Source organism: Durio zibethinus, chromosome 18 (genome assembly GCF_047325235.1).
Source record: "Durio zibethinus cultivar Kanyao isolate XHJ-2024 chromosome 18, ASM4732523v1, whole genome shotgun sequence".
Lineage (NCBI taxonomy): Eukaryota > Viridiplantae > Streptophyta > Magnoliopsida > Malvales > Malvaceae > Durio > Durio zibethinus.
The window spans coordinates 23,243,192-23,258,755 of NC_143179.1; the positions used below are offsets into that span (position 1 = coordinate 23,243,192).

Here is a 15,564-nt window from a genome sequence, read left to right on the forward strand (position 1 = left end):
AAAAAACCTAATAGTGGGCAGGTAACATGGTTACTTAGAAACAAGTCAAGAAAAAGATTTTACCTGAGCCCAACAAAATACTTACAAGCTACTTAAATTTCCTAAATCACCCCAATAAAATAGATTACTTGGAGATTAGGTTTCCCTTAAAATCATTTTCCTAACAGGAAAAGGATTGCATGATCTCTCTCTCTCTCTCTCTCTATGTATATATATATATATATATATATATATATGTAAACCTTTCCCCTATTCTATCATCCTTATTTCTTTTCAACAAAGTTCATTCAGAGTTGAGGTATTGAGAGGTTTGTTCATTCAAGAATGTCTTACAAGCCCTTTATTGCTAGAGGTTTGTTCTCTCCGGCCAAAACCATGCCAATGGAAAACTATCTAGTTTGTGAAAAGGGCAATGTTTCATTGGAATTGTCTCTTTCACTTGATTATACGTCCACTGCAACTGATAAGGGGAAAGAAGAAATTCATCACAAGGATATTTCTGAAGTTGGTAAGAGTAATTATACCAATGATCATTGTCAAAGAGAAGAAAATAAGATGAACACCTGCATGGAGAAGAACAGCGGAAGTTTTTCTTTGGAACTGAGCGATGTTGCATTAGAATCGTCTCTTTCGGGGAACAGCATTGGGGTTTCCAAAGGAAAGAGTCCTGCAACTGATAAACAGAACCAAGAACACAATGTCAGTAACAGCCCCAAGGTTGGAGGTCTTTCCTTGCAACACAATTTGGGTTATGATGATACTCGCACTTCCAAGAAGAGAGAAAGAGTGGAGAATCCTAGCAGCAAAAGAAAAGTTTCGTCCTACAGAAACAAGAGAAATAAAGTTGAGAGAGAAGAAAAGAATAAGGCAGTTGGGGCTGAATTGAGGGTTGGCCATGGTCCTTGGTGCATTAAGAAGCAGCTCTTCGGAAGTGATCTTGGCAACATGTCTAGGCTCTTGTTGGCATCGGAGGACGTAGAATCTCATGTTTTTCCTTTCTGGAATGCTGATCAACTTACAAGAATTAAGGAAGGGTTGCCAGTTTCTGTGTGGGATTGTGATACAAGGACTGAACATGAGCTGGTTTTCAAGCAGTGGAACAAGGGGGCTAATGTGCTTATCAAGAATTGGGTCAAGGACTTTGTTAAGAGGAGGAAACTGAAGGTGGGTGATGAGATTGGCCTTCACTGGGACATATGCAATTCAAGATTCAAATTTGCTGTTCTTAACCGAGCTGCGAGCCATTAACTTCTTCATCAGTTTTATCCTTTTTTTTTTTTTTGTTTTTTTGTTTTAGGATAATTAAGTAATTTCATGCAGTCAATTATTATTTTTGTTCTTAAAAGAGTTTTTGTAAAGTAGTAGCTAGACCTAGCATCTAATTAAATATCAACCAAGGGGTCAAGCCTCAAATCATTGACAATGACTGCATAACAAGGATTTGAGAAAGTATGTTTAGTTTTCACTTCTTATTAATTTTCTTTTAGAATGGAACTCGCGAAAACTATAATGTGCTGCTCCAGCAATTTCACAAGTAAAAATAGTGCATCCTATATACGAATAAGTACTGTACATATTGTCCCAACGTTTTAAATTACATTTCAGAGTTTCACTATACATTTTGATTAATGTACATGAAAACCTTAAAAACATGGAGTAGATCCACATCTCAAATCTCAATAGATTGGAGGATATAAATTTTTATTTCAGAAAGAACAAACTCTAATGAGAAAGTATATTTAGGAGAGAAACTCTAGTATGAATCAAGCTCCTCAACAAGCACTCTAATCCATCTTCAAAACCTTCAAAGATAGCATCCAAAGATTCCAATTTTACCTGTGCACATTGAATTTTCTTTTCCTCAGAGTCATGTTCTGAACGCTGCTGCAGTAGTAAGTTGCTAACTGCAACATCGACACATGCTGTCAAACCCTTCCGCACCAACTTCGAAACCATTGACCACTTTGAACGCTTTGGCTTAAAGAATGATGGAGACAGGAATAACAGAGGGAATGAAAGATGGAGGCAGTGATCAAGCTTGCTTCTCTAAGCAATCCATCCACAGCAGAGAGATGATGGTTTTGTTCTAACCGGGGAAAGTCCCTGAATATGGTATCTATTTGCTTCAATGATGCGAGAATTTGCAATTTCCTTTTTCATAGTTTTCCTAGAGCAACTGTAAGCACTGATATTACTCTCAATGGTTAGCTCTCCTCCCTTGCTTCGTCGAAGAGCTGATTGAAGTTCTCTAGCACTTTGTTTCATTGACAAAATGGCATCCCTTGTGTTACCGCATAGATCCAAGTTCTTTAAAGAGCAATCTAACTACTCATTGTCCCATTTCTTATTGTGACGCTGAGCTAAAGCTTGCTGGATAAGGGGCAAATTCAGGAGATCTTCTATGCAAATATACAACTCTGCCAGTCCAAATAGACCGGTGCAAAGTGTTTGAGCATTTGATGATGAAGCTCCTTGCCAAGACCTAAGCTTGTGGAGCTCCTCTTCCATTTTAAGCGTGCTTGGATGTGATCTAGCTGGAAAGCTGACGGATCGGACACTGTATCTGTTAGTAGACTATGGTGAGAAAGCAACCATTGTTACTATTTTCATTTTAGAAAGACTCTTTAAAGATGGAGGGTGAGTTCTATTATCTATATATATATATATATACACCAACAAATTTGGAGATGGAAAGGAACCAGAAATCACTGTAGGCCCATGTGCAAATGTGAAAGGCATGTGAAGATAGTGTGGGAATTTTTCCTGTAGAATGTATCATGTTATCACATATCGCACCAAAAAAGACTTATAAATTTGCCTTATTTAATACAATCTCATGTTTCTGATTTGGGTACGATGTATCTCATTTTTGGGATTTGTTTTCCATACACTCTGATTCATTAGATCACTCTGCATTTTTCATCATCTAATGCACCACCGCCACTGCCAAACGCCAACCTATATTTTTCTATTGTTCAATTCATGGAAGTCGGCTAAACATTTAAAGAAATGTGGCCATCCAAAGTTCTCTGGATATGGAGGACCCTGAAACTTATTTGATATCCGAAAAGATCAGGAGCCTTATATTAATAAAGTTCAGCATTTAAATGGATATGGTAGTAAACATAAAATAGAATAAAATTGAAAATATCATTTATTACGGATGCACGAGTGGTGCCTCATCTGTATGTTCCCCACAAGGCTTGCTAGCAGAGACTTGCCAGACTAAGACATCAGTCTTCTTCTTGATATATTATAATGTAATACAGATAATATGTTTTCGTCTAATTATATGGATACATGAATGCTACTACATTGACATTCAATTTGTTAGGAATAAACAGCTAGCGGTGAGGATATTGATAGATTATGGCCAAGCTATTGCAAGCTGATTTCTAGAGTGAATGAAGATAGATTTTGCTCCTAATGTCTGGCCTTCCATTTTGTTCGTTTATTTCTGTCTTTTTCTCTCCATTTAGAAAAACTTCATACAGTTATCTTGTTTGACTTTTAGAGTTCTACGTGTATTAAACTAGTATGGCTTGGTATAAGTGGAAAAGATATATAAAATTCTTGATATAATTATAATGCAATAAATATGTGGGAAAGATATATACGAATTAACTCCTTCAATTCATGACGCAGAAAGCCCGCCTTGAATAAGGCCGCATCCAATACCAGGACCCCAGGAGCCTCTGGTGCAATTTTATCATTCCTACAACAAAGTGTTTTTGCTTTGGAAAAGGGAGTTGAGCTTCTGATTCACCTAATAATAAGCAATATCTTATCTAATGAGGAGCCTAAATGTTGGAGTAAAGGACAATCAACAGAAACATACGTAGAACTTCTAAATTCTACTATCGTTCAGACACGTGTTATGATTCTTGTAAGAGAGTTGAGATGTCCAGTTTTGTAATATTCAGCCGTGGTCATAACATCATGAACTGATCAGTTGTTACATAAATTTTGCTATGAAAATAATAATTCCAGTAATAATTTCCTTGGCGTTATAACAAACTAAACAAATATAGACCCAATTACTGTGATCAAGCTGTCTGCCAAGTTGTGAACCTAAGAATATATCAGGAACATGCAATGTGAAATACATCAAGCTCTGGTCCTAACTTTCAGAACTCCGATATGTCAATTTCAGTTGCAGATGCAATGTGATAGAGGCACAGCAACTACGAAATTCAAATTGTTTTCCTTATCTGTTGATTAATTCTATGTCTTTCTCCTAGACCTATAGGCATCATGCTTTTATGACCCTGTAATTGAAGGTTCAAATCTATTCTTCTGTCTTAGGGTCCCTGCTAAGATTACTAGTTTGCAGCCTAAACTCTCTCTAGTCCCTATCTGCCCATTGTTTCTATAGAATATATAATCCTGCAAATTTATTGAGCTTTTAAATGCTGGGATATGTGAGTTCTAATATAGTCAGCCCAGATTTGAGCTAGCTGACTGCAGCCTTACAGTCTTACTGAAACTAAAACTAAAACTTGACATCAGGATGATTTGATCAGGGCATGGTTTTGAAATAACTTGTTCCCTTATCCCATCTTCTGCTCACCAGGCCCTTATTCTCTGGAGTACGTTTATCAACAATCCAACGTTGATAAGTGGCACAAGCATAAACATTATGCGTATGTAGTCCTTATAAATCGAGGTGATAGTTTCTCACCAAGAGAAAAATCTCGATGTCTACAGAAGAAACAAAGAAAAGACAAGGACACAGCATAATTTGGATTATCAAACTTCAATTTATATTTCATTCTATAGCTACAATTTTCGCATAATGTACAAATCGTTTGAATTGAAATTGAAATCCCCAGGCAAATCCTCTAAAACTTGGATGCCTCAGCAGGATTTGGCATAGAAATAGCCATGAGAATTCTCTATTGAGATATTATGTTCAAGAGAGACGCTCTTGTTTTGATCAAGTGCCTAAACACGCATTCCAGACGGTTCTCTAGGCCTTCAATGCTACTCTCCAAAGCCACCAATGTTTTATGTGCAATTTTCATCTTCTCAACATCGAAAGTGTGTTTGCAAAGTGCAGCATCGACGCTTTCGATTTCATTTACATTCTCTTGCTTCTCTTCACATGATATTACCCCCTTGTGCATCAATTTTGAGACCAGAGACCATCTTTTTCGGTTTGAGGGAACTGGTGCTGACAAGAATGAGAAAAGGGATTGGAAGATTGAAGTATTCATTACAGTAACTTCTCTTAGCACCCGAATCACAGCTGAGAAATGATGATCCAGATCCGGGAGTGGTGATGCTCCAAGTTTGTTGTCCATTTGCCTCAATTCTGTGATCAATTTCTTTCCCTGCTTCTTCATCTCTTTCCTGAAGCGAAAGCAATTAAGAATGTCCTTCTCAATGCTTGAATCACCCTTCCTCCTTCGGAGAGCAGATTGAAGGGCATGAACATGTTCCTCAATTTGAAACATGTAATCCCTTGCAATACCACAAATATCTAAAATCCTCACAGATCCATCCAACAATTCATCAATACATTTCTCATGTTGATTCTGGGAGAGGACTTGTTGTGTTGAAGCCATGCTGAGAAGATCATCCATGCATTGATGCAAGTTCTCCAGTCCTGAAAGACCGCCACTAATCAACTCAGATGTTGACAAAAATGATGCTTCCCTAGTTTTGAGCCTGTTCAGCTCAACTTCAATTCTAAGGGTGCTAGGATGTGATCTTGAAGGCAAGCTAATTGATCTTACATGGTATTTGCAAGCCATTGTAGTTTGCTCTTTTCTTTTCTTCTTTCAGAGTTTGAATTTGAGATGGTTTCTGTCAAATTAATCAGTGAATATCTATTTATATAGAGACATAAAAGAGAAGAGCTAAGGCAAGGTTATTGAATGCTAATGTGACCATCATGTGAGCCAGAGTGGGCTTCCCCTCTGAATTCAGATACCTTGTCACGTCATTCACCAGCATAACTCAAATAATATTCTGTTCGTTTGTATCCCTCTAAAATGATGAAATATGTATGAGGTGTCATGTTACTTTGTCATTTCTGTGTTTCATTATGCATGTAACCTAAATAGTCATCACCTGTTTTGCCTCTCTTCCCTTCCTGCCACATTATCCCAACCATTTCAAGTTTAAGAATTGCAGCTAACTCCCTTTCTAAATATGTGGCTTGCCTGGTTTGTCTCCACTTGTAAGAAACTTGAACAGCAAAAGGTATTGAACAATACTTTTCTAGAATTGAGAACCATATCTGTTAGATAAACCAAATGCAAAGTGTATAATTTATAGGTTAATATAATTCCAAGGTCTTGATCATTGCACAATTGCCTTGGCAACCCCTTCTATTGTTACTATATAGTGCACGAGTGGCTTGTACTACTCTCGTCTCCATCATTTTATTTACTTATAAAGCCTCCCATATTTCATTTTTCATTTTTTTAAGGAATCCGAAGGCATACTTGGGTAAGGTAAGAACACGTATATTATTGTATCTCAACACGTGTTCCAATAATAAGGTCTGTATGTCCTGGAATTCAGTGACTTGGCGCGGCTGTTTGGGACAGGTGCTGCCCTTTCACCCATGAGGTAATATGATGAGTGACTGATGAGTTGACGGGAAAGGAAATAAAGAATGCTAATATATAATAGAACTATTGAGAATATGAATTGGAAGGATTTTTAGCAGAGAAGCAAGATATTTTTAGTTAAGCTTTCAAAATGCAAACTTACTTACAGATAAATTTAATTAGACAATTTGTAACAGTGTTAACCATTGCAAGTTGGACCCTCACTCAGTGATAAGGGGTTTTGTCTCAGCTACATGCCTTTGTTTTCTTGTAATTTTTTTCCTTGACTCAAGTCTTTGGAAATTATACTAATAAAGATATTCATCATTCACCAATGTCATGTTTATGACAATAGAAGGCACAATTAAAAAATGGCCATGACATGATTCAAAAAAAATAATAAAAAAAAGCTGACAGTCATAATTCTCGGTGATCCATTGTACAGTAAGTCAGTGCTCAGTGTCTTTATTAACTTTTTTTTTTTTTTCTTTTGCTTTTATAAACCTTTACAAGGTTAAAATCTGATATACAACGGGCATGTTGGAACGCTGAAGAGGAAAAACTAATTACTCCTTTAAAATTTCCAAGTCCGATCAATAAGTCATTCTCTGAGATCATATCTAATATCCATTTTTGGTTCAAATGCTTGTTTAATCATGAATGCACAACACAGATATACAGCTGTTAACATTTAATAGCCATGATTACAAATTACACAAAATGAAGTATAGGAGCACTAATTATATTTGTATTTATCCATATAAAACAATTTGGCATCACTGGTGAGTGATGATTTTAAAGGAAATTGACCCTATTTTGGACTAGACACTTAAAAATGCAATCTAATCCCGCTTCAAGGCCATCAATGCTGGCATCAAGAGTCTTCAACAACCTCTGCACCATTTCCACTTCAAATATGCCATCGGCAATCTTTTAGTGTCCATTGATGGAGTAAACAGCAAGATCAACACTCCCAACCTCATTCATTACCTTCTATTCTTTGTCAGAGGATAGTAAACTTGTGGGAATCAATTTTGAGATCTTTGACCATCCTCCAACCCTCGTCTTCACTGAAGGCATTGACAGGAAGAGCAAAAGAGATAGAAAAACAGAGATGGTAATGGAGCTTGCTTCTCTTAGGACTTTGACCACCATTAACAGATGATGATCTACATGTAAGGGTTCAATGCTCCAAGGCACTTGGCTAATTCCTTTTTGAACTTCTTCCTGAAGTTGATGTAAGCAGCAACTTCATTTCCAATACTTAGATCTCCATGCCTTCTGCGTAGGGCTGACTGAAGGGTTTGGACATATTCTTTCATCATCAACACTATATCCCTTCCTTTGCCAAGTGTCCAGAAATGTGACAGACTCATCCGGTGCCTCCTCCACGAGTTTCCCTTTTAGATAGTGAAGAAGTGTTCTTGCGTTTCTGGAGAGCTAATGATTTCCCGGACATAATTATATTACTCTGCAAGGCCAACTAGCCCAATCCGAAAAGTCTCACCAGAAGAAACAGCTGTTGCGGATACTGAGGATATTTTCCAGGCTTTATGGTGAATTAGCTCCCATTTTTTGGTTATTTTCTTGTCTTATAGTGTGGTTAAGTCTGCCTTGTACTATTTTTACCAAAATAAATAAATAAATAAATGTCTGCCTTTGTGCTCTTGTGTTCCTCCAGACAATAGCCATCAAACTCGCAAACCTTGCATTTGCAGTAAATAAATGAGATTGAAAATGAAAAAAAAAAAAGGAAAAAAAAGATTGGGATGCTAATTTTGAATCTTTGGCAGAGCATAACTAAGAAAAGAATAAAGTGCATGCCTTTAAATTTCAATACGATTCTTATACAATTCTCTTACAAAAATTTGGTTCTTGAGCATGGACCAATCCTTTTAAAATGTAGATGCCATGAAAAATGAGGTGTACAAGATATTGTGTCTTTAAGGTGTGAGGATATTAAGTAAGGACACTCTATTTCTGATTTGGCATCTAAACAGGCAATCTAAACCTGCCTCAAGATCGTTGATGCTAGCAGAAAGTTTCTCTAATCTCCTTAGTTCAATTTGTGCATCAATCTTGGCTTCATTTTTTCGAACTTGTCCATGAAGTGTATACAGGGTAACGTCAACAATCCCCACCTCATTGAAAAGCTTTTGGCTTCTCTCAACTGCAACTGGTATCAATTTTGAAATCAAAGACCAACCTCCAGCATTGGTTTTCATTACTGGCACTGAAAGATATGACAGGAGTGAGCGAAACATAGAAATTGTGATGGCATTGGATCCTTTTAGTGCTTTTACCACCATAAATAGATGGCAATCTACATCAAAGAAAGGAAAGGGGGCCATTATTGTTGCATTCCAATCTCTTCAGTACTCTAAGGCTTTTAGCAATGTTCTTTTTCAACTTTTTTCTGAAGTTGATGTAAGCAATGATATTGCTTCCAATGCTTGAATCTCCACCCCTCCTGCGTAAAGCTGACCGAAGGTCTTGTACTTGATCCTTCATCATCACAATTAGGTCCCTTGCGGTACCACATGCATCCAGCAATCCAACCGAATCATTAAGTACCTCCTCTACCAGTTTTACATTTTGCTGATGTTTAAGAGCTTGTTGAGTGAGTGGAGACTGAATGATTTCCTCAATGTTGTTATACAAATTTGCAAGCCTGGTGAAACCTGCACAAATTGTCTCACCACTACTGTGAACTGTTGGAGAACCTGACAATAGTCCGAATGTTTTCAGCTCGTTCAGCTCTACTTCAATAGAAATAAGCTGCAACCTGGATGGCAAGCTAATGGATCTGACTGGAACATTCGCTCCATGAATTACAGATGAGCCCGCCATATTTATTTACAGAGAAAAAGTGCTTAAAACACTAAACCCAAAGTCGATATATGTTCAGACGTCCATAATTCTTCTATCTATTTATAAGAAATCAATTTAATGCCAAACTCCAATCATTGACAATGTGACGGCGTTGAGGGCTGCCCTACAATTGAAAATCCTTGTATCATATTTAGCCTGCAACCTGCAATCGTTTATCATTCTTTAATGCTACGTTAAAGAGATGAAAAATGTATGGGGATGATTAATTTTTGTTTATGATCCTCGAATTGTAAACAACTGGTACAGGCCAAGTAAGCCGTATGCTGCCTTGTCTCCTCAATCATTAGGCGACACCTTCTTCCCAACCACTGGTTTATTCATGTCCTTAAGATAATTTACGAACATTCAAGGCTGGCAATTCATGATTGCCTTATAGTTTAGAACCAAAGACATCAGATCAATTGACCGAGTATAGAGGAAAAATATTAGAATAAGAAACACGACGAATTGGGACCTGATTTTGTACAAAGCTAGACCCCAAGGCAAAGAATCTAGCGCTGCCACGACAAACAACAAAATCCCAAGCGCACTGAATTCTATAGCAACTTGTAGGCTACTACCGTGAAAGAGAGATCATTGTTTATTGAAGAAGACATTAATTTTTGTACACTTGGAAGACAATGTAAAACTAAACAGAAACAATAGAGTGAGAAGAAGCTAATTGGTTAAGAGAGGGCTAAAGGGGCAGCAGAGTCTAATACTGTAATGCAGAAAGTCGCATGCATCACATGCTGCGTTTCATAGCCAAAGGAAGCTATGATTCTCCTTGTCCCCCATGATTTTCCATATCCTAGTCATAAATTAATGGGAAATTCTGTATTTGCCAAATGCATTGTACTCCCAGCAAAACAATTTTCTCCTTTGTTCAATAATTTAATTTAAGAAATTTTTTATCTACATGAAATCCTCTCCTGTCCAGTTGCAGAGTACATCAATCTACTATAAATTTTGTTGTCGAAATTTCGGAGTAGGTGCTGCACAAGATTGCCATCTGCAAATGAAAGATTAAATGAAGGGTGCCAAGATTCATTAGGTACTAAATCCACCATATCCGCAGTTGTCGTGTCTTTTTTTTTTTTTAATTTTAATTTTGTGATCATGTTTTTATGGTCAAGATTACAATTAAATGTACCTTGCGGTACATATGTTCGGGCTCCACAAAATGTATAGTGTAACCTTAGACGCGATAATTGCTTGTTAATGCTGGCACGATTGTGGTTCATATGATCGGATAAGACAAGGGCATACATTCATACTCCCAATGAAGGAACATAGCATTGAATAACATGGAAGACGAGTTACATATTTCTATGCCTACGCCACAAAACCAGAAAAAAAAATAAAATTAATGAACCATAAAATCGGTGGAACTTAGAAGCTATTATTATTCTCTGAAAGTTCATTTACACCACGATGAAAAACAGCCCAATTTGTTAATAATGAGAAGGCTTATGCTTAATTAAGTATAACACATCAACTGAGACAAGAAGCAATTAGCATAATTAGAAATTACATAAATACATTTTAAACCAACATGCACTTGCAGTAACTGAGATTAGGCATGATATGTCATAAGCCAAATTTGCCATGAATATAGTCTCATAATTTGATTCATAATTGTAATAATAAACAAGAACTACAAATTACAAAGACTGATATATAAATACATATATACATCTATATATATATATATACACACACACACATATATATATATATATATATTAGTTTTTAACATATGCATCACAGTCGTGTAATTTTATCTCTAAAAATTTATAACAATAATTTTTTTTTATATTATGATAACAATGATAAATAATATTAATTTTAATTTTAATTTTGATATAATATAAGTAAAATTTGATAACTTTTGATATAATTTTGATTTTGATAACTTTTGATAAAATTTTAATAACTTTCGGTATAATTTTAGTAATCATTGATAAAATTTTAGTAACCTTTCCAAGTAATTTTAATAATTAACTTTCTAATAATTTATGATATACTTTTAGTAATCGTTGATAAAATTTGAGTTATTATATACTTAATAATGGATTCCCGTAAGAAAGCTCAGATTCAATTCTAGCATAAGATAATTTTTTATATAATAACAATATTGTTTCATTCAAATTTAAAATTTTTTCACTAAATTTTTTATTAAATAGGTTCGTGTTAAGTTTATCCAAGTTTCCCAAAATAAAATTTCAAGTTTCGTTTCTGCTAATAATTAAGATTCAATTCATAACTACTTTAAGTTCAAAAAGTTTATCAATTATTGACAATTAAGATATCATTAATTTATTATTATATTATTAACGATTTACTACTAAACTATCAATGATATATTATTAAATTATATATTATTTACTACTAAATTAGTATTGATTTTCAATTAACTTATGAATGATTTATTACTAAATTATGAGTGATTTACTATTAAATTGTTAATAATTTACTACTAAATTATTGATGATTTATAATAAAGTTATAACAGATTTACTATTAATTTATTGATGATTTACTACAAAGATAGCAATAATTAACTAATTTACGACTAAATTACTATTAATTTACTACTAAATTATCAATTATTTACATATAAATTATCAATGATTTACTATTATGTTATTATGCATTTACTATTTCATTATCATTAATTTACTATTTAATTTTTGATTATTTACTACAAAATAATCATAAATTTATTACAAAATTAACCATGATTCATTATCAAGTTATCACTAATTTATATTAAATTATTCATAATTTACTATTAAATTATTTAACTATTAAGTTATTGATGATTAACTACTAATCAGTTATATTGATTTACTTTTAAATTTCAATAATAAACTACTAAATTATCATTGATTTACTATTAAATTATTTATAATTTACTACTAAATTTATCAATTAATTACTACTAAATTGACTTTTACTTACTGTTAAGTTATCACTAATTTACTATTAAGTTATAATTGATTTTTTATTAAGTTATTAGTAATTAACAACTAAATTATCATTTGTTTTTATTAACCTATCATTGATTTGCTAAAATGCTATTATAATTTTAAAACCATGAAACATGAAATTTAAACAACCTACTAAAAATATATGAGATAATTTTCTTTTATATAATAATATTATTGTTTTATTTAAATTTAGAATTTTTTCACTAATTCTTTTTATTAAATAAGTTCATGATCAGTTTATTCTAACAATCAAAATGAAAGTTTTGACTTCATTTCTATTAGTAACTAGAGTTCAATCATAGACAACTTCAAGTATAAAAAAGTTTTCAATGTTTAACAATTAATTTATCAGTTATTTACTATTAATTTATCAAAAATTTGCTACTAAATTATCAATGATATTTACTTCTAATTTATGAATGATTTACCATTAAGTTATAAAATATTTATCATTAAGTTATGGATGATTTCTATTAAATTGTTGGTGATTTACCACTAAGTTATTGATGATTTATTATAAAGTTATAATTAATTTATTACTAATTTATCGATAATTCACTAAAAAGTTATCAATGATTAACTAATATACTACTAAATTATCATTGATTTACAATTAAATTATTAGTAATTTACTATTATGTTATTAGTGATTTATTGCTAAGTTATTAATTTACTATTAAATTATCATTGATTTATTATTACATTTTTTTATATATTTACTATTAGGGTATCATTGACTTACTACTTAATCTTTGATTATTTTCTACAAAATTATGACCAATTTATCACTAAATTATCTATGATTCATGATCTAGTTATTACTCATTTATATTAAATTATGCATCATTTATTAATAAGTTATTACTGATTAACTATTATGTTATAAATTATTTACTACTAGATTATACTGATTTACTTTTAAGTTTTCAATGATTAACTAATAAATTATCAATTATTTACTACTAATTTATCATTGATTTACTATCAATTAATTATATTAAACTAAAATTGATTTACTTTTAAATTATTATTAACTTACTATTAAATTATCATTGATTTATTACTAAGTTATCAATAATTAACTATTAAATTATCATTTATTTTTTGTTAAGTTATCTTTGATTTAGTATTATATTATTATACATTTACAATTATATTATAATTAATTTACTATTAAGATATTATCATATATTATTATATTATTACTGATTTGCTAAAAAGTTATTAATTATTTATTACTAAATTATCATTCATTTATTATTAAGTTATCATTAATTTAATACTAAATTATCTATGATTATTGCTATATTATATTGATTACATTTAAATTTTCACTGATTAATTACTAAATTATTAATTATCTACTACTATGTTATCATTGATTTATATATATCCAAAAAGAAAGTAATCACAGTGTATGTTAGATGATTTAATTTGTAAGATAGAAAACGAAAGAAGAAAAGTTCAAGTTTAAATGATTTGAAAAGTATGAGTAAATGTTCTTAATTTACTCCATAGCTTAATATGTAGTAATAAGTTAAAATCATAACTTTTTATACTAATATAAGTATTAAAACTAAATTAAATAAATATATACTGTTGTAGACACTCAATTTGATTCAGGTCCGGATCAATTGAGCCTGATCCAAATGGGTAAGCCTGTTTGCATTTTTATTTTTTATTTTTATTTATTTATCTATCATTACTATTATTACTTATTAATATATAAATTTTTTATTATTTATTTATTAATATATATTTTTTATTTTATTATTATTATTATTATTTATCTATTAACATATATTATTTTTATCTATTAATATATATATGTTTTATTATTATTATTATTTATCTATTTATATATTATTTTTATCTATTAATATATATATATGTGTTTTTTTTTATTTATCTATTCATATATTATTATTTATCTATTAATATATATATTTTATTTTTATCTTTTCGATTGGGATTAGGATGAAAATATCAGAATCCTACCGTGAATTTGAGATTCAATCAGAGTCCATATTGAATTCAAGGATTGAATTCCAATCCAAAAAAGAATTGGGATTGATCAACAACTCTTCTTATCAATCCCTATAAATAGGTGTTGAAACAAACACAGAAAACACACACAAAATGAGAGAGCAAAAAGAGAAGAAAAAAGAGGCGTTTAGAATGATCATAAGTAATTTTAAGAGTTTTTAAAAGATTTTGGAGGATTTTTAGGCGAATTGTTTTTGAGAATTTTTGAAAAATTTCTAAATTCTGGTGAATTTTCTAGCGAAGTTTTGAATTTTTCGGTGGCTTTTTCGACACCAGTTGAATTTTTCGATCAGCTACCTAGTTTTTGACGTATTATTTCTAGAAACCGACCAACTTTTTGATAAACTTTCGACGAAAAACCTAGTTTCGACAATATTTTCCAAAATTCGACGAGATTCAACTAGAGTTCTTGGTTCGGGTAGAGAGAGGGAGGAGAAAGGAAGGGAAGAGAGAGAGAGTAAAGGGGAGATCTAGTAAAAAAATGGAGGTATTTGCCTTTTATATCTTGTTAAAACAACGTCATTTTGCGCTTAAGAAAATCTCAAAATTCGCGTGTTCCCATTCGGGTGACCCGACCCGTAGTGCACCCGATCCAGCGACTTGCTTCTCCACCTAAGTTCGAGTCGAGCCGAGCCGCATACTCTCAAGCCGTGTTCTTCAAGCCATTTTTTTTCTCAAGCCGAGCCGTTCCGAGGTTTTTTTTATTTATTTATTTATTTATTATTATTATTATTATTATTTAATGATTAGATTAGAATTATTTAGTATTTCTTATTTTATTTTTATTTTCTTTATTTTTATCTTTATTTTTATTTTTATCTTATTTTATTTTTTGATTTTCTTTAAATAAAATTCTAAAAAAATATTTTTGAGGAGAAGTTGAAAGTATCAATTTTTTTTGAAAATAAGTTTTCTAAAAAGTATTTTTAAAGAAAAGTTGAAAGTATTAATTTTTCTTGAAAATAAGTCTTAAAAAAATTATTTTCGAGAAAAAGTTGAAGGTATCAATTTTTCTTATACAAAAGCAATGAGTTGTTGAAGAGAAAATGATTTATATCTAAAGCTAAATCATTTTTTTCATTTTATTTCTTTTT

The 15,564-nt window shown here is 32.0% G+C and overlaps 3 protein-coding genes and 1 pseudogene across 3 annotated transcripts; 1 reads left to right on the forward strand and 3 right to left on the reverse strand.

Moving 5' to 3' along the window:
• The first annotated feature begins 261 nt into the window (after window positions 1-261).
• LOC111301094 (uncharacterized) lies at window positions 262-1,642 on the forward strand. Its single transcript, XM_022896588.2, has one exon. The coding sequence runs from the start codon at window positions 325-327 to the stop codon at window positions 1,246-1,248; it is 924 nt and encodes a 307-aa protein (XP_022752323.2). The 5' UTR covers window positions 262-324; the 3' UTR covers window positions 1,249-1,642.
• An 11-nt stretch (window positions 1,643-1,653) lies between these two features.
• LOC111301095 (uncharacterized) lies at window positions 1,654-2,610 on the reverse strand (annotated as a pseudogene).
• A 2,135-nt stretch (window positions 2,611-4,745) lies between these two features.
• LOC111301096 (uncharacterized) lies at window positions 4,746-5,833 on the reverse strand. The gene has a single exon (XM_022896590.2). The coding sequence runs from the start codon at window positions 5,754-5,756 to the stop codon at window positions 4,896-4,898; it is 861 nt and encodes a 286-aa protein (XP_022752325.1). The 5' UTR covers window positions 5,757-5,833; the 3' UTR covers window positions 4,746-4,895.
• A 3,055-nt stretch (window positions 5,834-8,888) lies between these two features.
• Window positions 8,889-9,410, reverse strand: LOC149513902 (uncharacterized). Its single transcript, XM_089748163.1, has one exon. The coding sequence runs from the start codon at window positions 9,408-9,410 to the stop codon at window positions 8,889-8,891; it is 522 nt and encodes a 173-aa protein (XP_089604289.1).
• Window positions 9,411-15,564: the final 6,154 nt, after the last annotated feature.